The sequence below is a fragment of the Macaca mulatta genome, chromosome 15 (assembly GCF_049350105.2).
Source record: "Macaca mulatta isolate MMU2019108-1 chromosome 15, T2T-MMU8v2.0, whole genome shotgun sequence".
Lineage (NCBI taxonomy): Eukaryota > Metazoa > Chordata > Mammalia > Primates > Cercopithecidae > Macaca > Macaca mulatta.
In genome coordinates this window covers 52660775-52688223 of record NC_133420.1, presented here as the reverse complement: position 1 = coordinate 52688223, position 27449 = coordinate 52660775, and the positions used below count along the sequence as shown (strand labels likewise).

At 37.2% G+C, this 27449-nt stretch overlaps 1 protein-coding gene across 2 annotated transcripts in view; it reads left to right on the top strand.

The window, feature by feature from the left end:
- The window catches only part of TMEM38B (transmembrane protein 38B), a 79105-nt gene that overhangs the window by 15622 nt on the left and 36034 nt on the right, over positions 1 to 27449 (top strand). For both annotated transcript variants that reach the window (XM_077965491.1, NM_001194325.1), the window contains 3 exons: positions 1516 to 1672; positions 15309 to 15493; positions 16321 to 16408. In XM_077965491.1, the coding sequence (XP_077821617.1) occupies positions 1566 to 1672; positions 15309 to 15493; positions 16321 to 16408 (380 nt within the window). In that variant the 5' untranslated portion in view covers positions 1516 to 1565. The remainder of the gene's footprint in view (positions 1 to 1515; positions 1673 to 15308; positions 15494 to 16320; positions 16409 to 27449) is intronic.

Genomic DNA, 27449 nt, shown 5'->3' with positions numbered 1-27449 from the left:
TTTTAAATACCAGTACATTAAAAATAAAATGATTTGAGTTGGAAGCCAGGTGTGGTGGCTCATGCCTGTAATCCCAGCACTTTGGGAGGCTGAGGCGGGTGAATCACTTGAGGCCCAGGAGTTCCAGACCAGCCTGGCCAACATGGCAGAACCCTGTCTCTACTAAAAATACAGAAATTAGCCTGACATGGTGGCACCTGCCTGTAATCCAAGCGACTCGGGAGACTGAGGCACGAGACTCGCTTGAATTCAGGATGCTGAGGTTACAGTGAGCTGAGATCACTCCACTGCACTCCAGCCTGGGCGACAGAGCGAGACCCTGTCTCAAAAATAGATAAATAAGTAATTAAGTAAATAAATAAATACAATTTGAGTTAAAGACATTGTTCATATGTAGAATGTTTTATTGGCCTTTTTTTGGGTGTTTTTGACATTTAAAAAATATAAGCCAGTTGTTGTTGTTTGTTTTTTGTTTTTGTTTTCTCAGGAGCCCTCAGTTTGGGTTTGTCTGATTCAATTAGTTCAGGTTGTATATTTTTGTTAGAAATACCATAGAAGTGGCCGGGCTCAGTGGCTCATGCTTATAATTCCAGCACTTTGGGAGGCTGAGGTGGGTGGATCATGAGGTCAGGAGTTCGAGACCAGCCTGGCCAACATAGTGAAACCCCGTCTCTACCAAAAATACAAAAATTAGCTGGGCATGGTGGCAGGCACCTGTAGTCCCAGCTACTCAGGAGGCTGAGGCAGGAGAATTGCTTGAACTCAGGAGGTGGAGGTTGTTGTGAGCCATGATCGTACCACTGCACTCCAGCCTGGGGAACAGAGCGAGACTCTGTCTTAAAAAAAAAAAAAAAAAAAAGAGATACCACAGAAGTGATGATGTGTTCTCAGTGCATCATATCAGCAGTCATTTGATGTTATTTACAGTGATGTCTGCAAGGTTTCCCCCACTCAGAAGTTATTATTTCCCTCTACAATTAATAAGTAATTAGTTAAGACTCATGTTGAGGTAGTATAAATATATATTCCTAAGAAACCTTTCACCTTTAGGTTTATTTTGTTACTCTGTTTCTCACCTGTCATGTTGAAAGCTTAGTTTGTTTATTTCAGCTTCTTTATTTTCTAATATACTTAAGATTATAAATTTTTCTTATTTAATCACTTTGACATACTGTCTGGGAGTACTTACTGTAGGGTTTGGGATGAAAGGAGACAATAAGTGAGAATATTGTTTATAATAATCCATTACTAGGAAACTGGCAATGACAGCCTAAACAGAACAGCATATTTTAAAGGTGCCAAAGTGCCAAAAATCACCCATTAACAAAATGTTTCCAGTCTTGCTTTAAAGAATAAAAGATATGGTTTTTAATGATTTTGATTGGTACAACTATGAATAATAGTTGTTGAAAATTATGAATTTAAGAAGTTTATTTGTTTAGTGCAACTTGTACTTTGGGGCTTGTTTAATAAATATATAATGATCGCAGACCATATTTTACTTTACCATTTCAGGAGCAGCTGCACTGGCATGGAAGAATCCTATTTCAAGCTGGTTTACTGCTATGCTCCACTGCTTTGGTGGAGGAATTTTATCCTGTCTACTGCTTGCAGAGCCTCCATTGAAGTTTCTCGCAAACAACACTAACATATTACTGGCATCTTCAATCTGGTAAGCTGCCATTATGGTGACCTATGTGACATTTAAACAATTGTGTTGTAAATTGTTAGTAAAATGAATTTTTTTTTCTTTGAACAATATTTTATGTGCTTGAGAAGTTAATGCATCTGCAAGGGAGGAACCCAAATAATGCCAAAGGTTTTTTTTGTTTTGTTTTGTTTTGTTTTTTTTGTTTTTTTTTGAGATGGAGTCTCGCTCTGTTGCCCAGGCTGAAGTGCAGTGGCATGATCTCAGCTCACTACAGCCTCTACCTCCTGGGTTCAAGTGATTCTTCCACCTCAACCTTTGGAGTAGCTGGGATTACAGGTACCAGCCCCCATGCCCAGCTAATTTTTGTATTTTTGTAGAGACGGGGTTTCACCATGTTGGCCAGGCTGGTCTTGAACTCCTGACCTCAGGTGATCTGCCTGCCTCGGCCTCCCAAAGTGCTGGGATTACAGGCGTGAGCCACCACGCCCAGCCATGCCAAAGTCTTTAAGTGCAAAGTATGTCTCTTTCTTTTTCGTCTCCCCTTATCTTCTCCCAGAAGCAATTATTGTCTGCCATTGTCTTATGTACTTTTTTTTTTTTTTTTTTGAGCATAGTCTTGCTATGTGCAAGACTGCAAGTGCAGTGGCGCACTCTTGGCTTGTTGAGGGATGCAGAGGATTAGAGAGACCAGAATGGGAGAATACAGGAGGATATTTATTTTGAGGTATGCACCGGCTCAGTGGATTTACTTCCAAAAAGCTAGGCCTTGAACAAAGACAGAGCGAGGTTTTTATAAGTGGGCTTATAAGAGCAAAACAAAAGTAGTTAATCATATAGTGTATAGCTTGTGGCCTTACGTAGCTGGTGGCCTTGTAGCTGTGTCAAAAGAAAAACAAGAACTGGCTAAATACAGATATTTGTAAAACATAGTTATGCTTAAGACGCAAGGGAAAGGAGTAACAGTAAAGGAATTTGTCTTTCTCTTTTTTTTTTCTTAACCTTGCTCTGGAGGGGGTAGGGGTGTCTGGAGCCCATTCCTTTGGCCTTGGCTTTTTGGACAGTGTTATCTTATAACTGTCCTTGAAGTGAGCTGCTAAGCAGAGGAAAACTTGTTTTTTGTTTGTTTGTTTGTTTTGTTTTTAACCCTTATTACAGGCTCACTGCAACCTCCACCTCCTGGATTCAAGTGATTCTCCTGTCTCAGCCTCACGAGTGACTGAGATTACAGGCATGCACCACCACGTCTGGCTAATTTTTGTATTTTTAGTAGAGACGGGGTTTCACCATGTTGGCCAGGCTATTCTCAAACTCCTGACCTCAAGTGATCTGCCCGTCTCAGCCTCCCAAAGTGCTGAGATTACAGGCATGAGCCACCATGCCCAGCCTCTTATGTGTCTTTAATAGAAGCATTTCCAATATGAAAGGGCATTAAGTATTTGGCCCTAGAGTTTATCTTGTGAACCTAACTGATACATGCAGGTATCCAACATGATAAAATCATGTATGTGACCAACTGAAACTAACCAAAAAGTCCAAACAGTTATGGCTCATATTATTCTTCTCATACTCTGTTGATTTTATGAGATCTTTAAATTTTATAATTTTGAAGTGAAGAAAAAAATGTTACCCGGAATTGCTTTGAATTCTTGCACATCCAAATTTGTTATCCTTAAGAGGATTGATCCATCAAGTTTAAAAAAATCTATAATACAAATTATAGTGCTTTTTTATATATAAAGCAGAAACTGTGTTTTCTATTAAAAACCATATCATTAAATATATAACGGGAACACTTACAGTTCATTTTTATTGTGATAATTTTAAAATGAATATGGGATATTACAAATAATAACTATGGGAAAAAGTAATCCTGGGAACCTATGGCAGTGTTGAGTTGTTACCATATGTCAGTTAAGCTCTTTATATTCATTGTCATATTTAATCACAGGAGTACCGTAAGGTAGCTATTATTATTTCCATTTGACAAATGATAAAATTGAGGCATAGGGAATACTGCTATAATTTTCTTGTCTAGTAAGTGGTTGAGCTAGAATCAAAACACAAAGTTTTTAACTTTAGAGTCTTCCCACTTTATAGCCACTATCTCTCACAGATTTGTTTAACCGTCTCTTAAAGTGTAGTGTTCCAGTTGCTATGTGTTTTAAAAAACTTTCCCAAAGACTTTTATTTCTATAACAATATTTTTCAAAGTTATTAGCATTTTGGAAGAATTTTTTGATGTGTATAGATGCTGCAACTATACAAAAAGGAAGATATCCAGAATTTGATACTTTCTGTTATTTCTATTTCTGTTCCTATAATACTAACCTTCTGGATGATTGCAGGAGCTTCCTAAGTGGTCTTGCTGCTCCTTTGATTATCCCTTTGAGTCTATTCTTTATTCTTCACAGAGCAGACAAAATTATTACAGTTGGCCTTCTATACCCATGGGTTTTGCATGCTTGAATTCAACCAGCTGCAGATCAGAAATATTTGGGAAAAAATCCAATAAAAAATAATGCAAGAATAAAAATAATGCAAATAAAAAAATGTGTAACAACAATTTATATAGTATTTACACTGTATTAGGTATAAATGATCTAGAGATGATTTCAAATATAGCGGAGGATGTGTGTAGGTTATGTGCAAATACTCTGCTACTTTATATAGGGACTCTCACATTCACAGATTTTGAGGGAGAATCCTGAAACCAGTCCCCCACAGATACTGAGGGACAACTTAAATTAGAACATGTCACTTATGTGCTCAGTAATTTCTTATCTTATTAAGAACGATCACAAGGACAAAAAAACCAAACACCACACGTTCTCACTCATAGGTGGGAATTGAACAATGAGAACACTTGGACGCAGGAAGGGGAACATCACACACTGGGGCCTGTTGTGGAGTTGGGGGAGATGGGAGGGATAGCATTAGGAGATATACCTAATGTAAATGACGAGTTAATGGGTGTAGCACGCCAAAATGGCACATGTATACATATGTAACAAACCTGCATGTTGTGCACATGTACCCTAGAACTTAAAGTATAAAAAATAAAAAAGAATAATATCCCAAACTTTTACCATGGCCTGTAAAATCCTACAAAATATTCTCTTTCACTTTCTTTCATGTAATGTTTTACAACTCTATTCTTGCTCACTTTTCTCTAGTCACATGAGCTTTGCTAGAGCTTTGCAATTTCTTGAATGTTCAAATGTAAGGTTTTCTTCAACCTCAGTGCCTTTGTACTTGCTTTCTTCTCTTTGTAATCTTTTTTCCTCAGAAGTGTCATATTTTGTTTTATCAGAGAGGCCTTCACTGACTAAAGTAGCACCTCCTCTTCCATGACTATCACATCATGTTTCTTTATTTTTCCTCTTAGAATTATTGCTATCCAACATGTTATCTGTTGATTTTTTTAAAAAAATGTTGTTTTAACTGTACTGGAATAATAGCCCATCAGGGAGTGAGCCACCATGCCTGGCCCCTGGCTCATTTTTATAATTTTTATATTTGTTGAGATGAGGTCTCACACTATGTTTCCCACATTGGCTATTTTTTTTTTTTTTACTATAAAAGTTTTTTATTCAGTATATGTAGAACATGTCCCCTATAAAATGTACATATAAATCACTAAAAAGTAAAATTTGGTGAACATATTCTCAATTACAGAACATACTACATCAGTTGGGATAACAACTATCTGCCTTTAAATAATCTAATTATAGCACCCAGTCTCCTTTATATCTAATGCAAAGTTAAATACTTATTTTGGGGGTTATTTCCTAGTATGTGTTTGGTAAGGCTGAGTAAACAATTTAATATAACTCTAGTATATTACAGTCACTGTACAATAAATCAGTTTATTACAGATTAAAACAAATCATTTTTTCATTATTTGTAATAATGGGATCAAACACTGGATACTTTTAAATGTCATATAACCACACAGTTACTTATCTTTGGTAGTATGTTGGGTTCTATAATTGTATTAAGATATGAATGGTATAAAATATTGTTATGAATAATACACCTCAAACAAAACAATGAGGCCATACTGTAATGATTCACTAGATTGTGCTCAGTAGACATTTACTGAATAAGGGAATTATCTATTTTTCTCCTCAATTATCCAGTACAATGTTTTGCCCACAGTAAGCACTCAATAAATATTTGCTGAACATACTGACTAGGATAGAGGTGAGAAGCGATGGGCCCGCTTAGCTGGATGTCGAATATAATTGGAATTTACCTGGGAAGGAGAGTAGTTAAGGAAGATGTAAACTGCATGTGGTGTACAAGTAAATAAATGCAGACCCCCTTCTCTCTCTTTTTTTTGGAGATGGAGTCTTGCTCTGTTGCCCAGGTCGGAGTGGAGTGGCTCTTGGCTCACTGCAATCTCCACTTATCTTAGAAGTGCTTTCTGTGTGTCCCATTCCAATCATAACCCCCTTCTCTGTCTTTTTTTTTGGAGATGGAGTCTTGCTCTGTCGCCCAGGTCGGAGTGGAGTGGCTCTTGGCTCACTGCAATCTCTGCCTCCCGGGTTCAAGCAGTTCTCCTGCCTCAGCCTCCTGAGTAGCTGGGACTACAAGTGCATGACACTATGCCCAACTAATTTTTGTATTTTTAGTACAGCTGAGGTTTCACCATGTTGGCCATGCTGGTCTCGAATTCCTGAGCTCAAGTGACCCGCCTGCATTGGCCTCCCAAGGTGCTGGGATTACAGGCGTGAGCCACTGTGCCCGACCCACTTCCTACTTTAGATAACCATTATGATAACATACCAGTATCTTGACTTTTATGGTAATCACTTCTTTGAATATTTTAATAATTTTATAACTCAATGTTTATCCTTAGATACTATAGTTTAGTCATGCCTATTTAAAAATTTCATATGTTTCTTAATTAAAAAAAAAAAAGTTATGCCTTCATTTCTTTCTTTTCCTTAAACTTTATCTGTTGAAGAACCAGAGCCAGTCAATCCGTAAAGTTTTCCATAGTCCAGAGTTTGCTGATTGCATAATCATGGTATAGATCATTATATTCTTCTGTTCTTTGTGTTTCCTTACAGTTGGAAGATTGATGCAGAATCCAAATCAGATTAGGCTAGATTCCTTTAGCAAGACTTCTAAGAGGTCCTGTTTTGTGACATTAGCACCCTTTTACACGTAGTGTCTATTAGAAATTGCAAAGTGAAGATAGTCTAGTTTTATCTTTTCTTCTTATTTATTAGTTGGAATATTACTATAAATGATAACAGCCGCAGGCCATCTGGTGTGGCTGCTGCCATCATGCCAGCTGCTTCAGGGAGGGCACAGGGAGAAGGTGGACAGCCCCCCATCCCCCACAGCCCACCAGCCACCCTTGGGGCCTCCATGATGGGACTGGGCCAGGCTGGTTCCTGCATGGGCCGAGGGGGAGCTTCAGGTCGCCCCTGAGCTTTGGGGCCACAAAGAGAGCTTGCACGGCAATGTTACCCCTGCCCCGGATGCCAGCCCAGGCCCAGTGAGGACCTGGAGCACCCACCCTAGACAGTGAGGAGACTCAGCCCAGTGCCATGCCCCACGGAGCGGAGGGAGCTGGGGACATGTGGGAGCCCTGCCCCTTCCAAGTTGGTGGGGCTGGAGCTCCCCAGGTGCAAGTGTAGCTGCCCAAGTCATGGCTGCAACCCAGGCACCCCTGTGCTCTTGGGAGCCAGGAGTAGGCAGTAGCCCCACCCTCTCTGCAGGGCCTCCTCTTTGCTGAGAGCTGCAGATGTGGGGATGACCAGCTGCAGAGAGGAGCTACCCTCTCTGTTGAGAGCCGAGCACTTGATGGGATGACCTGCCTGCAAACCACAGAGAGGAGCCTCCTCCCTGCTAAGAGCTGCAGAGACAATGGGAGGACCTGCTTGCAGAGAAGAGCCACCCACCCTCCTCTTTGCTGAGAGCTACACACTCAACAGGATGACCTGCCTACAAAGAGGAGCTACCCACTGTGGGTCTTCTCTGAGCTGCTCTAACACTAAACAAAGGTTCTCTTTGTCTTGCTCACCCTCCACTTGTCTGCGTACTTCATTCTTCCTGGATGCAGGACAAGAGCTTGGTCAAGGGTGCCACCAGCCACAGAGGTTTCTGCCCAGAAAAGTGATATCCCAAAGATCCCAAAATACAAATAGATACTTCCTATTTATCATCTGTTTGGAAACCAGCTATACAGTTCATACTGGAAAGGTAATGCTTGCTTCTTTCCCTTCATTTACCAATTTTCAGTGTAATGAACTAGATCTCTGTCATCCTCTAAAGATACGAGCTTAAAGAAAATAATTACGAGCCCATGGACTAACCGTATTTCATTGGTTTTAATAAAATTTCAGTTATTTTCATATTGAAGCTCAAATTATCCCATCTTCAGCCAGTGGAAGCCTCTTTAGGTTGACTCCTGAGACAGATTTTGAATTAGCTTACTTTCTACCTGGTGTTGTAAGATTCATCTTGTGCTTTTCTTCTGGAATCACTTGTTTCTCTAAGATGTTCTGGTTTCTTTTGGTGAACAATGGCATTTCAATACCACGACTTGAGTGCTAGAGACTTCATCTGCTCATTGTTACTGGGTTGATCATTATGTCTCCGCCTTTTTAGTGAACAGAGCTAGGAAAAATGAAGATAAAATAACTCATGAGTTCATATTCATATTTCTAATTCAAATTCAGGACCATATAGCTTTTATTTATTTTTTCCCTATTACATATATGTCTCCTTTCTTGTACCCTAAGAATTTGGATTCTTAAGGACATAGGATGTGATTCAATTAATATATTCTAACATTACTGATTTTTTTCTGTATTATGCACACAGTAGTCTTAGAGTAATGTTCAAAGACTACCAAGGAAATGATTACAGAAATTATTATTGCATATATTCTATTCATTCTCCCATTTTAACAATAAATGTACTATTTTACACTGTCATTTTAAATATATATTACTCCATTTTCTTCTGGCTTAAAGCACTGCTGTGAAAGTCTGGTGATCTTTTAATTTTCTTTCTCTTTTAAGATCTTTCTTTTTCTAGATCCCTAAAGATTTATTTTTTCATTAAAGTCCAGTCATTTAAATAAAATATCTTGGTGTTGGTTGTTGTGCAACAGTATTCACTTGTACATGGTGTGTTCTTTTTGGTACCTACACTTTTTTTTTTAATTGAGAAAGTAATACTAGTGTTTGTATTCTTCCTTTGCATTGGTTACGAACTCTTATTATTGGTATATTGGCTCTTCTTTGCCTTTCTTCAAGGATTTTTTAAAAATCTGTATTTCTAAAAAAATTAACCTGCTTTTCATCTGTTTTTCTCTTTTCTCTTTTCACCTGCTGTTTCTTTGAAGACACTGTCTGTTTATTTCTCTTTGTGTTTTCTGGTTTGTTTTTTATTTTGGAAGTGATTTTTTTTTCTTTTATCTCTTTTTTTCTCCTGAGTGTTGAATCTTTGGTTCTCAGTTTTGCTTATTCTTATGTGTGTTCTTTTATGTCTTACATGACTTTCTTAATGTCTTTAGCTTGTTTTGAAATAGTTTACAGTTTTGATCTGTTTTGTGGGGACATTTTCCTGAGTGCTTACATTGTCTGTAAGGATTTATTCTGCTTATTTTTTTCTTGTAATAACTTTGTATAGGATTTGATCATGATACTTTTGGTCATTTTTATATGAAATTGGCTTTCATAAACTTGCAGAATGTGGTGGAAATATTTTTTTGACTTCACAGAGCTCCTGCTTTTGTTTTTATGTAGTGTTCAAAAGATGAGGACCTGCTTTTTGATATTTCTTGGGTCTCTTGCCTTCCTTGGCTTGGTCTGGGCCTTTTCTTTCTTCTATTCTGCTCAGGTTTGATTCTTCCCAGTTTCTTCTCATTGTGGGGAGCTCAGGTTCGATTCTTCTCAGTTTCTTCTCAGTGTGGGGCTTGTTATAGAAGAGAGCCCTGGTGGATCAGTTTCAAAAGCTTGAAGCTCAGAGGGACTAAATTGTTCCAACCCTTTCAGAACTTCTTATCATGGGCTCTTTGTCTTATCTGGTATTAGAGATGCCAGAACCCCTGTCAGTTGTAGCATTTGTGTGTGTGTGTGTTTGTGTGTATTTCCAAATTAGTCTGCTCTGCTTTCCAGTGAATATCCATTAGCTGTTTTGGTATTATTTTGGTCTTAAGTTCATCAGTTGCCACCTTGTTGCTTTCTTCTTTCTGCCAAGTAGTACAGTGTTGTGGATGTTGGTGATTTTTCTCTACCCACTTGCATTTTGGGATTTGAGGGGATATCTTGTTACATAGTTTTGTTGTAAGTACAGTTGACCCTTGAACAACATGAATTTGAACTGTGTGGATCCATTTATATGCAGTTTTCTTCTGCCTCTGCCACCCCTGAGATAGCAAGACCAACCCCTCCTCCTCGTCAGCCTACTCTTTGTGAAGATGAAGAAGAATGGAGACTTTTATGATGATCCGCTTCCACTTAATGAATAATAAATACATTACCTCTTAAAATTTTCTTAATAACGTTTTCTGTGGCTTAATTATAAGAATACATCTGGGACAGATAGGTGACAGTGAAAAAGTTATACATATAATATAAAAAATATATGTTAATCACCTGTTCGTATTATTGGTAAGGCTTCTGGTCAACAGTAAGATATTAATAGTCAGATTTTGGAGAGTCAGAAGTTATGTGTGGATTGTTGACTGCATAGGGGTTGGCATCCCTAACCCCCATGTTGTTCAAGAGTCAACTATTGTGCAAGGGATTTTGGTTTTCCTGTCTTATTTCTCTGTATGTTTTTATGGGAATTTGAAGAGATCAAAATGTATGCAGCCACTACCATCTTCTCAGAACCCTTACCATTAGTTTTTATGTCCCTTCTGTGGTCTCCTCCCATTCCATCTCTTTTTTTCCACCTTCAGAGGTTATCTTCAACTTCGTGATGTCCAGTGAAATAACTAGAAGCAATAAAAATGCTCATCCACAGAAGAAAAAATATGGATGTTAACATAATGGCATTATCCAATAGAGTTTAAAAATCACTTTCCTAAAATAAATCTCTTAAGCATAAAACAAGAGAAAATGTTGCTTATGTACAGATACATGCAAGAATGTTTTTAGAAACACTGTTTATAATAGGGAAAACTAGGAACAACTCTGTCAGCAGAGAAATGAATCGATAAATTATGGCACATTAATTCTGTTATGGTAAATACTGGTGAAAATTAGTAATTATAACCACACACAATAAGAATAAATCTCAGGAATAGAACTTAAACAGAAAAATACATATGATTGGCCGGGCGCGGTGGCTCAAGCCTGTAATCCCAGCACTTTGGGAGGCCGAGACGGGCGGATCACAAGGTCAGGAGATCGAGACCATCCTGGCTAACATGGTGAAACCCCGTCTCTACTAAAAATACAAAAAACTAGCCGGGCGAGGTGGCGGGCGCCTGTAGTCCCAGCTACTCGGGAGGCTGAGGCAGGAGAATGGCATAAACCTGGGAGGCGGAGCTTGCAGTGAGCTGAGATCCGGCCACTGCACTCCAGCCTGGGCGACAGAGCGAGACTCCGTCTCAAAAAAAAAAAAAAAAGAAAAATACATATGATTCTATTTATAAAACTTTTAACAACTATATTGTTTATGGATATAAACATGCTAAAACTACATAAAAAAGCTAAGATTTGTATTCAATATGTTACTAAGATTCATCTGTGTGTTTGTATGTAGCTGTAGAACATACCTTCCCCCTGCTATATAGTCCATTATATTAATATCTGTATTTTATTCTTTTGTTGATGGCAGTTTTATTGGTTCTAGGTATTTTGTTAGGCATTACAAAACAACAATAAAAGCAAGTACTTACACAGCATTTACTGTGTCTCAGTTTTCTTTTTTTTTCATTTTTTAAAATTATTATTATACTTTAAGTTCTAGGGTACATGTGCACAATGGGTCTCAGTTTTCTAAGTGTTTTACTTACATTATCTCACTTAAACCTGACAAGAACCCTGTGATGTAGGTATTATTTTATTCAATTACATGTTAAAAAGCATGTGATTGAGACATGGAGGGGTTACTAACTTGCCTGAGGTGTCACAGTTACTGAGTAGTTGAAGCTGGGATTCCAATCTGGGGTATCTAGTCCTTTAATCTTTGCTTACACAGTATATTGTTTTGTGCTCTGGAAACAGGAATGTTATCTTTGTCTTCAGAGATCCTGAAATATAAAAAATTTATGGCTTAAAGACATAGTGTATTTTACTATTTTCTTTTATAAAGTTTTCATATTTAGAACAAATTTGTAATCTTTGCTTCATTTGAGGTGTTGTTTTTTTGAGACGGGTCTTGCTCTTGTTGTCCAGGCTGGAGTGCAATGGCACGATCTCGGCTCACTGCAACCTCTGCCTCCTGGGTTCAAGTGATTCTCCTGCCTCAGCCTCTCAAGTAGCTGGGATTATAGGCACCCGCTGCCATGCTGACTAATTTTTGTATTTTTTAGTAGAGATGGGTTTCTCTATGTTTTGTCAGGCTGATCTTGAACTCCTGACCTTATGATCTGGCTGCCTTGGCCTCCCAAACTGCTGAGATTACAGGTGTGAGCCACCGTGCCTGGCCCATTTGATTTTAATTTGAGAGATGAAATGATGTTAGAAATGTTTTTAAACAAGCAAGCAAGGTAATCTTTAGTACAGTAGCTCATAGTGTATACATCTGGAAATCAGCACCATCTACTGGCAAAGAGAAACAATAACTTGGTATGTCATAGTATTGTTTGGAAGACAGTGTACACTTTCATAGGTTTTATTTGTTTTGAAAAGCTGTTTCCGGGGGAAATAAATATTTTATAATTTTTTAGTATGTTTATTTTTGTTTCCTAGTACATTTTTCTTAAAACTGCAAGTATCAATTACTTACATATGGCACATTTGTGTAACCGAGACTACATTTAGATGAGGAAAAATACAACAAAAAGGTATTTTATGGGTGTCATTCTGTCTATATTTTTCAAAGCATGTACAAAAAATTGGCAATTTGTTGGGGTGATAAGAGCAAGAACAAAGCTGTCATATTGGACTAACATGAACTGTATTTAATTTATCATTGTGTTTTGTCTTAGTTAAGTGATATTGTCTTCCATAGAGGAGTGGAATTGATAGTAGAGTGAAAACAGAGTTCTCAGTGACTAAGCCTGGGAAGCTTCTCTCTGCCTAACTTTTTGTATTAACCTAAATTCTACTCTCATTTTTTCTTAAACTGGTTGAGATTTCATTTGTTAGTGGTCTAGGATCTTGTTTGTATCCCGTTTGAGACTTTTATGTTTTCGTTACTTTTTTCTCTCCATTAACTTAACCTCTACAAGTTAAATGTATGATAAGTCAATTGTTTTCTCATTTCACTTCTTCTCTCTTTTTCCGATGCGTTTTCTTTAGGCACTTTACAAGTTAAAGTTACCTTAGATGTGATAATTTTAGTTAAAGGTGAAATTATGTTTACAGAAGGGGTTACAAGGTTATTACCTAATAAGTGTTGGTTGAGGGATCTATTAAAAGAATTTTAAAAAGCTAATTTGTTAGAGAGCAGGAATGGTTGTTGAGGGTGCCATTAGTCTGATATGTTTACTTGTAAGTCTACTGAGCACAATAAACAATTGTTCTTTTGCCCTGTGGCTACTTAACTCTCAAATGAAAGTAGTTTTTTTATTTAAAATGTTAGCTTATTGTAGTTGTGCTTTAGAAAGATCTGATTAAATGAAGAGTTGCAATAATTGCAAATTTTTTTGTGTTATACTATGATGTCTCATAGTTGAATATAAAAGTTCAAGATTGCTATTGTAATAGTATAAGTTTTTAACTCATGTTAAAGTCAGGCTTAGTGTAAGGAATGAAAATGGGTCATTTGTAATATTCTTTTGGTTGTTTTTTTTGAATATTTTACTTTTGGGTGCTAATTACTGCTAAGGTGAAAACAAATCCCCCTTAATGTAATCTGTAATAGATACAAAAATATTTTTGTTTTATTAAAAATACATTTAAAAATTAAATGTGTATACTTTCCCCCATTACCTAACTAACTTCTTAGAAATTAGTTCTATATTCAAAGAGAGAAGTATACAGAGACTTTTCAAATATTCTATGAATGTGTAAAAATTTTAAATCATACTGGTTGTTTTTAAAATTCTTATATGAACATGTAAAATTTTAAAGCCATACAAATGGTTTTCAGAAATCTTTTTACTACTCTCAGATAGTTTATTCTTTTTTCTCAAACTTTTAATTATCAACTAATGCTTTGATTTGCTATATTTTGTATTTTGTCTCTAGATTGATTGCTAATAAATGATTTAATTCAGGACTACTTTTCGTCATGCTGAATTTTAGGTTAGAGGGTAACATGAATGATTCCTGTCATCTGAGAACTATTATAGTTCATTATGAGCATTATAGCCTTTATTTTATACTATAAAGAAAAATGTATAAAGAGCTATTTTTAGGCATAGGAACCAATTGGTTTAGTTTTACAGAGCCATCAGAATGTGATCTCAGCTGAGATGATGAAATAAAACAAGAATCCCAAAGTCAATGACTATGGTAATATTTGAGTGGCACCTTGAAGAATAGGAAGGAATTGGTAAGTGGAGATAAAGAAGAAAGGGTGCTTTAGGCTAAACAGACTATTGTATCTTTTTATTTAGTCGCTGAAGCAGTATTTTGGCAAGCATTTCATATTTCATGAACATTGAAGAATTCTGACTTTATAAATCATGAATTACAATAGGATTAATAGCTTCTTTTAAAAGAGGTATGATATTCTTTCATGCCATGTCTTTTATTCATCCCATTAGAAAGAAGATATGTTCTACTTTAAGCACAAAATTGTCTGCCAGAGTATTTGGAGAATGGCGAGAAAAAAGCAGTATGTTTTCCGATAGATCTTACTGCTAGTATTTGAACAGATGCTTAGAACAAATGAAGTTTAAAAAAATAATTTACCAGAGATGGGTTGAATTATTTTTCATCACAATTTAATTTGGTTAAAACTTAAGCTTAGTGAACTAAATTAAAGAACAAGCTTCATATTCTTTCAGTTGTGTAGAAATGTGTTTTTCCTTAATATTAATCTGCCTTCTTGTGAGCTGTCATGTACCTTTGTATAGATTGTAGTTTATGTCCTGCACAGTGGGGCACAGGTGAATATGTTAGTTGGGATTGAAATGTAGCCCTTGCTGTTACCAAAGGGCCCTTTCTCTAATTCATTTTCCCAGAGGACAAAGACACTGTGTAGGAGTCCCTACCCCTGGAAATGATTATGCATTTGTTTTGTTACTGGATTCAGCACTTAGCTTCTAGAACAATATAGGCACAAATTAAGAACTCACTAAATATTTCATATTATCTATAAAGTATTCAGAAGTCCACAATTTACATTCTCCTCTGATCATGACTTTTTGGCAGATGACATATGTTTCATGTGATTTAAAATATTGACTCCCTACCCAAGTTGTGCTTTTATTGAAATCAAGTTAAATGTTTATATGGAAAATTTCATTTGTTGTGTTTTGCCAAATTGTTACTGCTGTTAGGTTGGATTTTAATTTCTGTTCTTCTGATTCCATTCATATATTAAAATGTGTACATTTTATTTTCAGGTATATTACATTTTTTTGCCCGTATGACCTAGTTTGCCAGGGCTATTCATATCTACCTGTTCAACTGCTGGCTTCAGGAATGAAGGAAGTGACCAGAACTTGGAAAATAGTAGGTGGAGTCACACATGCTAATAGCTATTACAAAAATGGCTGGATCGTCATGATAGCTATTGGATGGGCCCGAGGTAATATTAACAATATGTGTTCATAAATATTCTCTTATTGGTGTATTATTAATACCATTACTGAACAGTTCTCTAGTTATATTAATGGATCACATACTTTAATAACAGACACTTTTTGGAAGGTAAAAACCTTGTTTCTGTTGGCTAGTAAAGTTAATTCAAAACTAGTACTAGTCATAAGCCATTATTTTGAGATCGTCTTATGATAGAAAATTTTTATGATTGGTTTAAGATCCCCAGAACCAGAAAGATTTATAGTTAATTAAAGTATAGTGCCACTGTAAATAAAATAAGTTTACATAAGAAATTATGTGGTACATGTGGACAAAAAATACTGCTCTGTCTTTTCTGTGTTTTTTTCATTCAGAATTACTAGAAATAGTAAATATGATTGACTATGGGTTCATGATCACTGAACTTTGCATCATTTGCCTTTTTGTTTTGTATGTAGGAATTGAACACATCTCTCTAACTTCTTTTTACAATATACTGCACCTAAAACTGGTCATATCAGGAAAGGAAATGTATAAAGCAGAGGATTTTATTTTTCAGTTCTGAAACAAACCTCTAACCATATCTTTGTGCCCAAGGCCCCAGTTTTAACCTTAATTACAGTACAATAGACACTTGCCATGCTGGTGAAAGAGAAGAATTGCAGTTGTTTTGGTACCCTAAATATACAAGGCAACTTTTTTCTTCTTCCCAAGAATTATATTTTGGGAATCCTCTTGGAATTTTTTTATCAGGTGATAGAATTATGGCTCCCTTTAAATATGTTTTTCAAGAAAATTTGGCTAAATGTTTTTGTTTTATTTTCATATTTTTAGGTGCAGGTGGTACCATTATAACGAATTTTGAGAGGTTGGTAAAAGGAGATTGGAAACCAGAAGGTGATGAATGGCTGAAGATGTCATAGTAAGTTGGTATAAATTATACTGAGACCTAGATGTTTATCCTTAGATCTTACCAAATTTCTTTTTTTTATCTTTTATTTTTTTGAGACGGAGTCTCGCTCTGTCGCCCAGGCTGGAGTTTAGTGGGGCGATTTCCACTCACTGCAAGCTCCGCCTCCGGGGTTCACGCCATTCTTCTGCCTCAGCCTCCGGAATAGCTGGGACTACAGGCGCCCACCACCGCGCCCGGCTAATTTTTTTGTATTTTCAGTAGAGAAGGGATTTCACCGTGTTAGCCAGGGTGGTCTCAATCTCCTGACCTCGTGATCGGCCCGTCTCAGCCTCCCGAAGTGCTGGGGTTACAGGCGTGAGCTACCGCGCCCGGCCACCAAATTTCTTTTTAAGAACATTTTAGGGACTTTAAATGTGGGTGGAATATAGCTGAAAAAATAAATAGTAATGATAATGGGAAGAGAACTAGCAAATTTTATTCTTTTAAAAAGTCTGCTTTCTCAAATGTAGTTTAAAATATATGTTTCCCTTCTCTGTGGGTTTCTCTCTTTAGAAAACAAAACCAAACAAAAACCTCTAGATAATTGTAGAATTGTGGGAATAGTATATATTTATGAAGTGAAAGCTATGTAGGAATAGACTACTCTGGATGGAAATGAATAGGTGATAGGCTCTTGGCATTTTCATTAATGACTATGACATCATCCAGATTTCAGGCTATATACATAGTTCTGATAGTAAAATGTCAAGTTTGTGGGATCAAATCAATACGTTATAAAGCCCTTTGAGTGGCTTTAAAAAATGTCAGTTGGGCTTAATTACAGATAAAAATAAGAGAAAGATTATAGAAATAACCCATTGTGTGATACAAACTGCCTTTTGCATCTATTTAAGATAATCTGTTCTCTGAAGACACTGACTTAGTCTTATTAATTAATTTTTTAAAGAGACAGATTCTCTTTCTGTTGTTCAGGCTGGAGTGCAATCGTGTAGTCATAGCTGACTGCAGCCTAGACCTCTTAGGCTCCAACAATCCTCCCACTTCAGCCTCCCAAGTATTACTAGTTGGGACTACAGGTGTGTGCTATCATGCCTGGCTAATTTTTGTATTTGTATTTTTTTTTTTTTTTGAGACAGGGTCTTATTTTGTCACCCAGGCTAGAGTGCAGTGGTATGTCACTGCAGTCTTGATCTCTTAGGTTCAAGTGATCCTTCCATCTCAGCCTCCTGAGAAGTTGGGACTACAGGCATCTGCCACCATGCCTTGCTACTTTTTAAAATTTTTGTGGATACAGGGTCTCATCTCACTATGTTGCCTTGGCTGCTCTTGAATTCCTGGGCTCAAACGATCCTTGTACCTTGGCCTCCAAAAGTGCTGGGATTACAGATGTGAAGCACCATACCCAGCCATTATTTTTATTTTTGTAGAGATGGGGTCTTGCTATGTTGCCCAGGCTGGTCTTTTGCCTCAAGTGATCTTCCTTCCTTGGCCTCCCAAGGGTCAGGGATTACAGGCATGAGCCACTGTGCCAGGCTGGACTCAGTCTTTTTTGTTTTTTGAGTCGGAGTTTCACATGCCAGGCCAGAGTGCAATGGCATGGTCTTGGCTCACTGCAACCTCCGCCACCCAGGTTCAAGCAGTTCTCCTGCCTCAGCCTCCTAAGTAGCTGGGATTACGGGCGTGCCCCACTACGCCCGGCTAATTTTTGTATTTTTAGTAGAGATGGAGTTTCACCATGTTGGCCAGGCTGACCTCAAACTCCTGCCCTCAGGTGATCCACCCACCTTGACCTCCCAAAGTGCTGGGATTGTAGGCTTGAGCCACTGCGCCTGGCCCAGACTCAGTCTTAAATAAGTCACAGATATGTTTCTGATGTACCTAAAAATGAAGTAGAGAAATATAGTTACTGTTCCCATAATTCAAGAAGGAAAAGACTTAGAGAATGGTGGCTATAAGAAGCAAGGTGAGGAAAGACTTCATGTAAAAATAAGCTCATTTTCTAATTTAAATTGGATTAAAAATAGATTATAATGAATTAAAAATGAAGGTTGAGGGCTGGGCACAGTGGCACATGCCTGTAATCCTAGCACTTTGGGACGCCAAGGCAGGCAGATCGCCTGAGCTCAGGAGTTCGATACCAACCTGGGCAACATGGTGAAACCCCGTCTCTACTAAAAATACAAAAACTTACTGGGGATGATGGCATATAGCTATAATCCCAGCTACTCAGGAGGCTGAGGCACGAGAATCACTTGAACCTGGGAGGTGGAGGTTGCAGTGAGCCGAGATCGTACCACTGTATTCCAGCCTGGGTGACAGAGCAAGACTCTGTCTCCAAAAAAAAAAAAAAAAAAGAAGGTCTAAAGGCAGTACGAGTGATGAAGTACATTTGTGTGAACTAACAAATTTCGGGATATTTAACTTGGAAAATACCCCTTTAAATTTGAATGAAATAGTTTAGAAATAGAACAAAGGAGGCTTTGATTAATGATAAGTTATAAATAAGATATTCTTGATATTGAGGGGAGATTTTTCTCATTTTGATTATATGCCTTGAAGCACCTTCCATAAAACATTTTTTTGGGCTTTTATAACCAAAATGAAATTATGTTTCTACTTTGTTCAGAAACCTTGCATTGACTCCTCCAAATGGCCTATAAGGCCCTCCAAATGTGCCTTTCCTCCTTTCCAGTTTGCTTTGATTTCATCTCTTGGTATTATCTCCCTTGCTCGCTTTACTCCATGCTTGAGCAAGTCAAGTGTGGTCTGGTTTAGCACTAGCTTTTATCACTACCTAGAATGATTTTTCTTAGATGGCTAACTCCCTTATCTACTTTGCTCAAAGTATTTTCTCAATGCTTCCTTCTCAGTGAAGACTACCCTGCTTAAAATTGCAACACCGCCTTCTATTTTACTTTTTTCTACATTTATCACCTTCTAACGTGTTATATAATTTACTTAATCATTATATTTATTCTCCCCTCCCCTTGGCTCCTCTCCCCACCTTTCAAAGAATATAAAATGCCAGGGACAGAGATTTTTGTCTCTTTTGAATGCTCTTGTGTCCCAAGCACCTAGCACATAGTAGATAATACATACTAGATGACTATATGAATTATCAACAACTGGGTCAAGTGAGATAGATCACTGGTTCATTATGATGGTTTGTGCTTATGTATATAGTCATGTGTTGCTTAACAATGGAGATATGTTCTAAGAAATGTGTCATTTCATCATTGTGTGAATGTTATCAAGTGTACTTACACAAACCTAGATGGTATAGCCTACTACACACCTAGGCTATATGGTTTAGCCCATTTCTCTTAGGCTACAAACCTTTACAGCATGTTACTGTAGTGAATACTATTGACAATTGTAACATAGTGGTAGGTATTTGTGTATCTAAATATATCTAAACAGAAAAGGTGTGATAAAAATACGGTCTGAAAGATAAAAAATGATACACCTGTAGAGGGTACTTACCAAGAATGAAGGTGGCAGGACTGGAAGTTGCTCTCTGTGAGCCATTGAGCAAATGGTAAGTGAAGACCTAGGACATTAGTATACACTACTGTAGACTTTATAAACACTGTACACTTAGGCAACACTAAATGTATAGAAAAATTTTTTCTTTAATAATTAACCTTGTCTTATGGTAACTTTTTTCTTTTTTAAAACATTCCCTTTACTTATTTTTAAAATTTTTTATTTTTAAGTATTATGGATACATAATTGTACATATTTATGGGGTACATGTGATATTTTCAGCCAGGCATACAATGTGTAATGACGTCAGGGTAATTGGGATATCCATCACTTCAAGCATTTATCATTTCTTTGTATTAGGAACATTCTGATTCCACTCTTTTAGTTATTTTGAAACGTACAATAAATTATTGCTAACTATATTGTACTATTATGCTACCAAATACTAGATCTTATTCCTTCTACCTAACTAATATTTTTACTTGATAAACTTTAAATTTTTAAAAACTTTTTGAAGCTTTCGTAGTAACACTTAGCTTAAACACAAACACATTATACAGTTGTAAAAAAGTATTTTCTTTCTTTGTATTCTTATTCTATAAGTGTTTTTCTATTTTTAAGATTTGTTTTTTACTGTTTAAGCTTTTTTTTTGTTAAAAATGAAGACACACACACATTAGCCTTGGCCTACACAGGGTCAGGATCATCCATATCATCATCTTCCACCTCCACATCTTGTCCCACTTGAAGGTCTTAGGGGCAATAATGCACATGGAGCTTTTGTCTCCTATAATAACAGTGCCTTCTTCTGGAATATTTCCTGAAGGATCTGACTGAGGCTGTTTTACGGTTCACTTAAAAAATAAATAAATAAGTAATAGAAAGAGGCCAGGTACAGTGGCTCATGTCTGTAATCCTAGTACTATGGGAGGCTGTTGCAATCTCTACCTTTTAATTGGAGGGTTTAGTCCAATTAATTTGTAACTTGGGGTAATAAAATATATGACTATATATAAGTTATATTCAAATAACGTAATTATGGATATGGTTGCATTTAAGTCTATGATTTTATTATTTATTGTTTCCTCTAGTCCTTCTTTTTGCCTTCTCTTGATTCCAAGATAATATTTGTAGGAATTCCACTTTAATTTACTTTTTGGCTTATTAGCTATACCTCTTTGAATTATTATTTTTACTGGTTGTACCAGCAATTATATTTTCAATTTTTCATAGACTACTGAGAACATTGTACTGCTTCATATCCATCATCTCACGTAGTTTCTCATTTTTATGTATGCAGCAAGAGCAGCCATACATAGACTTTGTTAAAAGTCTACCCATTTAACAAAAATCCTGAATACATTACACTATAATTAGCTGTAGTCCTTGTGTTATACATTAGATCTTTAGACTTGTTCATCGTACATGTGTGCTCCTTTGTATCCATTGACCTATATTTTGCATTTCCTCCCCCAACCCTGCCCATTGGTAATTGCTGTTTTATTCTCTGTCCTTGTATATTTGACTTTTCTTTCCCCGAGATCCCATGTATAAGTGAGATCATGCAGTAATTTTCTTTCTGTGTCTGATTTATTTCATTCAGCATAGTGTCCTCTAGATTCATCCATGTTGTGGCAAATGGCAGGATCTCCCTTTATAAGGCTAAATAGTATTCCATTGTATATACAAGGTGACTATCTCTTATTTGAAGTGGTTGGGACCAGAAGTGTTGTGGATTTCAGATATTTTTGGATTTTGGAATATTTGTATTATATACTTACTTGGTTGAGCGTCCCAAATTCAAAAACCTGAAGACCAAAATGTTCCAATGAGTATTTCTTTTGATCATGTTGGTACTCCTAAAGTTTTGTATTTTAGAAGATTTAGAATTTCAGATTTTTGGATTAGGGGTGCTCAACCTGTATATATCACAGTTTCTTTATCCATTCATCCGTTGATATGGTTTGGTCTTTGTCTCCTCCAGCTCTCATGTTGAAATGTGATTCCCAGTGTTGGAGGTGGGGGCTGGTGGGAGGTGATTGGATCACGGGGGCGGATCCCTCATGAATGATTTAGCACCATCCTCTTGTGATAAGTGAGTTCTTGTTCACTGAGTTCTCACAAGATCTAGTTGTTTAAAAGTCTGGTTCCTTTCCCTCCTTGTTCTCTTGTTCCCAGTCTCACCATGTGATGTGCTCCCTTTTTGTCTTCTGCCATGGTTGTGAGTTTCCTAAGGTTCTCACTAGAAGCTGGGCAGATTTTGGTGCTACGCTTTTACCTCCTGCAGAACTGTGAGCCAATTAAGCCACTTTTCTTTATAAATTGCCAAGCCTCACGTATTTCTTTTTTAAAAAATTATTGATATTATACTTTAAGTTCTAGGGTACATGTGTACAACATGCAGGTTTGTTACATAGGTATACATGTGCCATGTTGGTTTGCTGCACCTATCAACTTGTCATTTACATTAGGTATTTCTCCTAACGCTACTTCTCCCCCAGCCCCCCAACCCCCAACAGGCCCTGGTGTGTGAAGCTTCCCTCCCTGTGTCCATGTGTTCTCATTGTTCAACTTCTACTTACGAGTGAGAACATACAGTGTTTGGTTTTCTGTTCTCGTGATAGTTTGCTGAAAATAATGGCTTACAGCTTCATCCATGTCCCTGTAAAGACATGAACTCATCCTTTTTTATGGCTGTCTAGTATTCCATGGTGCATATGTGCCACATTTTCTTTATCCAGTCTATTATTGATGGACATTTGGGTTGGTTCCAAGTCTTTGCTATTGTGAATAGTGCTGCAATAAACAAATGTGTGCATGTATCTTTATAGTAGCATGATTTATAATCCTTTGGGTATATACCCAGTAATGGGATGGCTGGGTCAAATGGTATTTCTAGTTCTAGATCCTTGAGGAATCACCACACTGTCTTCCACAATGGTTGAACTAGTTTACATTCCCACCAACAGTGTAAAAGTATTCCTATTTCTCCACATCCTCTCCAGCATCTGTTGTTTCCTGACTTCTTAATGATCGCCGTTCTAAGTGGTATGAGATGGTATCTCATTGTGGTTTTGATTTGCATTTCTCTGATGACCAGTGATAATGAGCATTTTTTCATATGTCTGTTGGCTGCCTAAATGTCTTCTTTTGAGAAGCGTCTGTTCATATCCTTTGCCCACTTTTTGATGTGGTTGTTTGCTTTTTTCTTGTACAATTGTTTAAGTTCTTTGTAGATTCTGGATATTAGCCCTTTGTCAGATTGGTAGATTGCAAACATTTTCTCCCATTCTGTAGGTTGCCTGTTCACTCTGATGGTAGTTTCTTTTGCTGTGCAGAGGCTCTTTAGTTTAATTAGATCCCGTGTGTTTATTTTGGGTTTTGTTGCCATCGCTGTTGGTGTTTTAGTCATGAAGTCTTTGCCCATGCCTATGTCCTGGATGATATTGCCTAGGTTTTCTTCTAGGGTTTTTACGGTTTTAGGTCTAACATTTCAGTCTTTAATCCATCTTGAATTAATTTTTGTATAAGGTGTAAGGAAGGGATGCAGTTTCAGCTTTCTACTTATGGCTAGCCAGTTTTCCCAGCACCATTTATTAAATAGGGAATTCTTTCCCCATTGCTTTTTTTTGTCAGGTTTGTCAAAGGTCAGATGGTTGTAGCTGTGTGGTGTTATTTCTGAGGCCTCTGTTCTGTTCCATTGGTCTCTCTCTCTGTTTTGGCACCAGTACCATACTGTAGCCTTATAGTATAGTTTGAAGTCAGGTAGCTTGATGCCTCCAGCTTTGTTCTTTTTGCTTAAGATTGTCTCAGCTATACAGGCCCTTTTTTTGGTTCCATATAAACTTTAAAGTAGTTTTTTCCAACTCTGTGAAAAAAGTCAGTGGTAGCTTGATGGGGATAGCATTGAATCTATAAATTACCTTGGGCAGTATGGCCATTTTCACGATATTGATTCTGCCTATCCATGAGCATGGAATGTTCTTCCATTTGTTTGTGTCCTCTTTTATTTTGTTGAGTAGTGGTTTATAGTTCTCCTTAAAGAGGTCCTTCACATCCCTTGTAAGTTGAATTCTTAGGTATTTTATTCTCTTTGTAGTAATTGTGAATGGGAGTTCATTCATGATTTGGCTCTCTGTTTGTCTGTTCTTGGTGTATAGGAATGCTTGTGATTTTTGCACATTGGTTTTGTATCCTGAGACTTTGCTGAAGTTGCTTATCAGCTTAAGGAGATTTTGGGCTGAGAAGATGGGGTTTTCTAAATATACAATCATGTCATCTGCAAACAGAGACAGTTTGACTTCCTCTCTTCCTATTTGAATACGCTTTATTTCTTTCTCTTGCCTCTTTGCCCTGGCCAGAGCTTCCAATAACTATGTTGAATAGGAGTGGTGAGAGAGGGCATCCTTGTCTTGTGCAGGTTTTCAAAGGGAATGCTTCCAGTTTTTGCCCATTCAGTATGATACTGGCTGTGGGTTTGTCATAAATAGCTCTTGTTATTTTGAGATACGTTTCAACAATACCTAGTTTATTGAGAGTTTTTAGCATGAAAGTTAGTTGAATTTTGTCTAAGGCTTTTTCTGCATCTATTGAGATAATCACGTGGTTTTGGTCGTTGGCTCTGTTTATGTGATGGATTACGTTTATTGATTTGCATATGTTGAACCAGCCTTACATCCCAGGGATGAAGCCAACTTGATCGTGGTGGATAAACTTTTTGATGTGCTGCTGGATTCGATTTGCCAGTATTTTATTGACGATTTTTGCATCAGTGTTCATCAGGGATACTGGCCTGAAAGTCTCTTTTTTTTTTTGTGTGTCTCTGCCAGGCTTTGGTATCAGGATGATGCTGGCCTCATAAAATGAGTTAGAGAGTATTCCCTCTTTTTCTATTGATTGGAATAGTTTCAGAAGAAATGGTACTAGCTCCTGTTTGTACTTCCAGTAGAATTCAGCTGTGAATCTGTCTGGTCCTGGGCTTTTTTTGGTTAGTAGCCTATTAATTATTGCCTCAATTTCAGAACCTGTTATTGGTCTATTCAGAGATTCAACTTCTTCCTGGTTTAGTCTTGGGAGGGTGTATGTGTCCAGGAATTTATCTGTTTCTTCTAGAAATTCTAGTTTATTTAAGTAGAGGTGTTTATAGTATTATCTGATGGTAATTTCTATTTCTGTGGGATCGGTGTTGATATCCCCTTTATCATTTTTTATTTCGTCTATTTGATTCTTCTCTCTTTTCTTCTTTATTAGTCTTGCTAGCGGTCTATTTTGTTATCTTTAAAGAAAAAACAGCTCCTGGATTCATTGATTTTTTGTGTCTCTATCTTCTTCAGTTCTGCTCTGATCTTAGTTATTTTTTGCCTTCTGCTAGCTTTTGAATTTGTTTGCTCTTGCTTCTCTAGTTCTTTCAATTGCGATGTTAGGGTGTTGATTTTAGATCTTTCCTGCTTTCTCTTGTGGGCATTTAGTGCTCTACATTTCCCTCTACAAACTACTTTAAATGTGCCCAAGAGATTCTGGTAAATTGTAGCTTTGTTCTCATTGTTTTCAAAGAACATCTTTTTAATTTTTTATTATCATACTTTAAGTTCTAGGGTACATGTGCACAATGTTGAGGTTTGTTACATATGCATATATGTGTCATGTTGGTGTGCTGCACCCATTAACTCATCATTTACATTAGGTTTTTCTCTTAATACTATCCCTCCCCCATCCCCCTACCCCACGACAGGCCCCAGTGTGTGATGTTCCCCGCCCTGTGTCCAAGTGTTCTCATTGTTCAGTTCCCACCTATGAGTGAGAACATGCGGTGTTTGGTTTTCTGTCCTTGCAATAGCTTGCTCAGAATGATGGTTTCCAGCTTCGTCCATGTCCCTACAAAGGACATGAACTCATACTCTTTTATGGCTGCATAGTATTCCATGGTGTGTATGTGCCACATTTTCTTTATCCAGTCTGTTATTGATGGACATTTGGGTTGGTTCCAAGTCTTTGCTATTGTGAATAGTGCCGCAATAAACATATATGTGCATGTGTCTTTATAGTAGCATGATTTATAATCCTTTGGGTATATACCCAGTAGTGGGATGGCTGGGTCAAATGGTATTTCTAGTTCTAGATCCTTGATGAATCGTCACACTGTCTTCCACAATGGTTGAACTAGTTTGCACTCCCACCAACAGTGTAAAAGTGTTCCTATTTCTCCACATCCTCTCCAGCACCTGTTGTTTCCTGACTTTTTAATGATGGCCATTCTAACTGGTTTGAGATGGTATCTCATTGTGGTTTTGATTTGCATTTCTCTGATGACCATTGATGATAAGCATTTTTTCATGTGTTTGTTGGGTGCAGAAATGTCTTCTTTTGAGAAATGTCTGTTCATATCCTTTGCCCACTTTTTGATGGGGTTGTTTGATTTTTTTCTTGTAAATTTGTTTAAGTGCTTTGTAGATTCCGGATATTAGCCCTTTGTCAGATTGGTAGATTGCAAACATTTTCTCCCATTCTGTAGGTTGCCTGTTCACTCTGATGGTAGTTTCTTTTGCTGTGCAGAGGCTCTTTAGTTTAATTAGATCCCATGTGTTTATTTTGGGTTTTGTTGCCATTGCTTTTGGTGTTTTAGTCATGAAGTCTATGCCCATACCTATGTCCTGGATGATATTGCCTAGGTTTTCTTATAAGGTTTTTATGGTTTTAGGTCTAACATTTCAGTCTTTAATCCATCTTGAATTAATTTTTGTATAAGGTGTAAGGAAGGGATCCAGTTTCAGCTTTCTACATATAGCTAGTTAGTTTTCCCAGCACCATTTATTAAACAGGGAATTCTTTCCCCATTTCTTGTTTTTGTCAGATTTGTCAAAGATCAGATGGTTGTAGCTGTGTGGTGTTATTTCTGAGGCCTCTGTTCTGTTCCATTGGTCTATATCTCTGTTTTGGTACCAGTACCATGCTGTTTTGGTTACTGTAACCTTGTAGTATAGTTTGAAGTCAGGTAGCTTGATGCCTCCAGTTTTGTTCTTTTTGCTTAGGACTGTCTTGGCAATGTGGGCTCTTTTTTGGTTCCATACGAACGTTCAAATCGTTTTTTCGAATTCTGTGAAGAAAGTCATTGGTAGCTTGATATATAAATTATAGATTGAATCTATAAATTACCTCGGGCCGTATGGCCATTTTCATAATATTGATTCTTCCTATCCATGAGCATGGACTGTTCAAATAACATTTTTATTTCTGCCTTCATTTCATTATTTACCCAGTAGTCATTCAGGAGCAGGTTGTTCAGTCTCCATGTAGTTGTGCGATTTTCAGTGAGTGTCTTAATCCTGAGTTCTAATTTGATTGCACTGTGGTCTGAGAGGCAGTTTGTTGTGATTTCTGTTCTTTTACATTTGCTGAGGAGTGTTTTACTTCCAATTATGTGGTCAATTTTAGGATAAGTGCTATATGGTGCTGAGAAGAATATATATTCTCTTGATTTGGGGTGGAGAGTACTGTAGATTTCTATTAGTTCTGCTCAGCTCTGGGCCTCATGTATTTCTTTATAGTAACACAAACAGCCATCTGT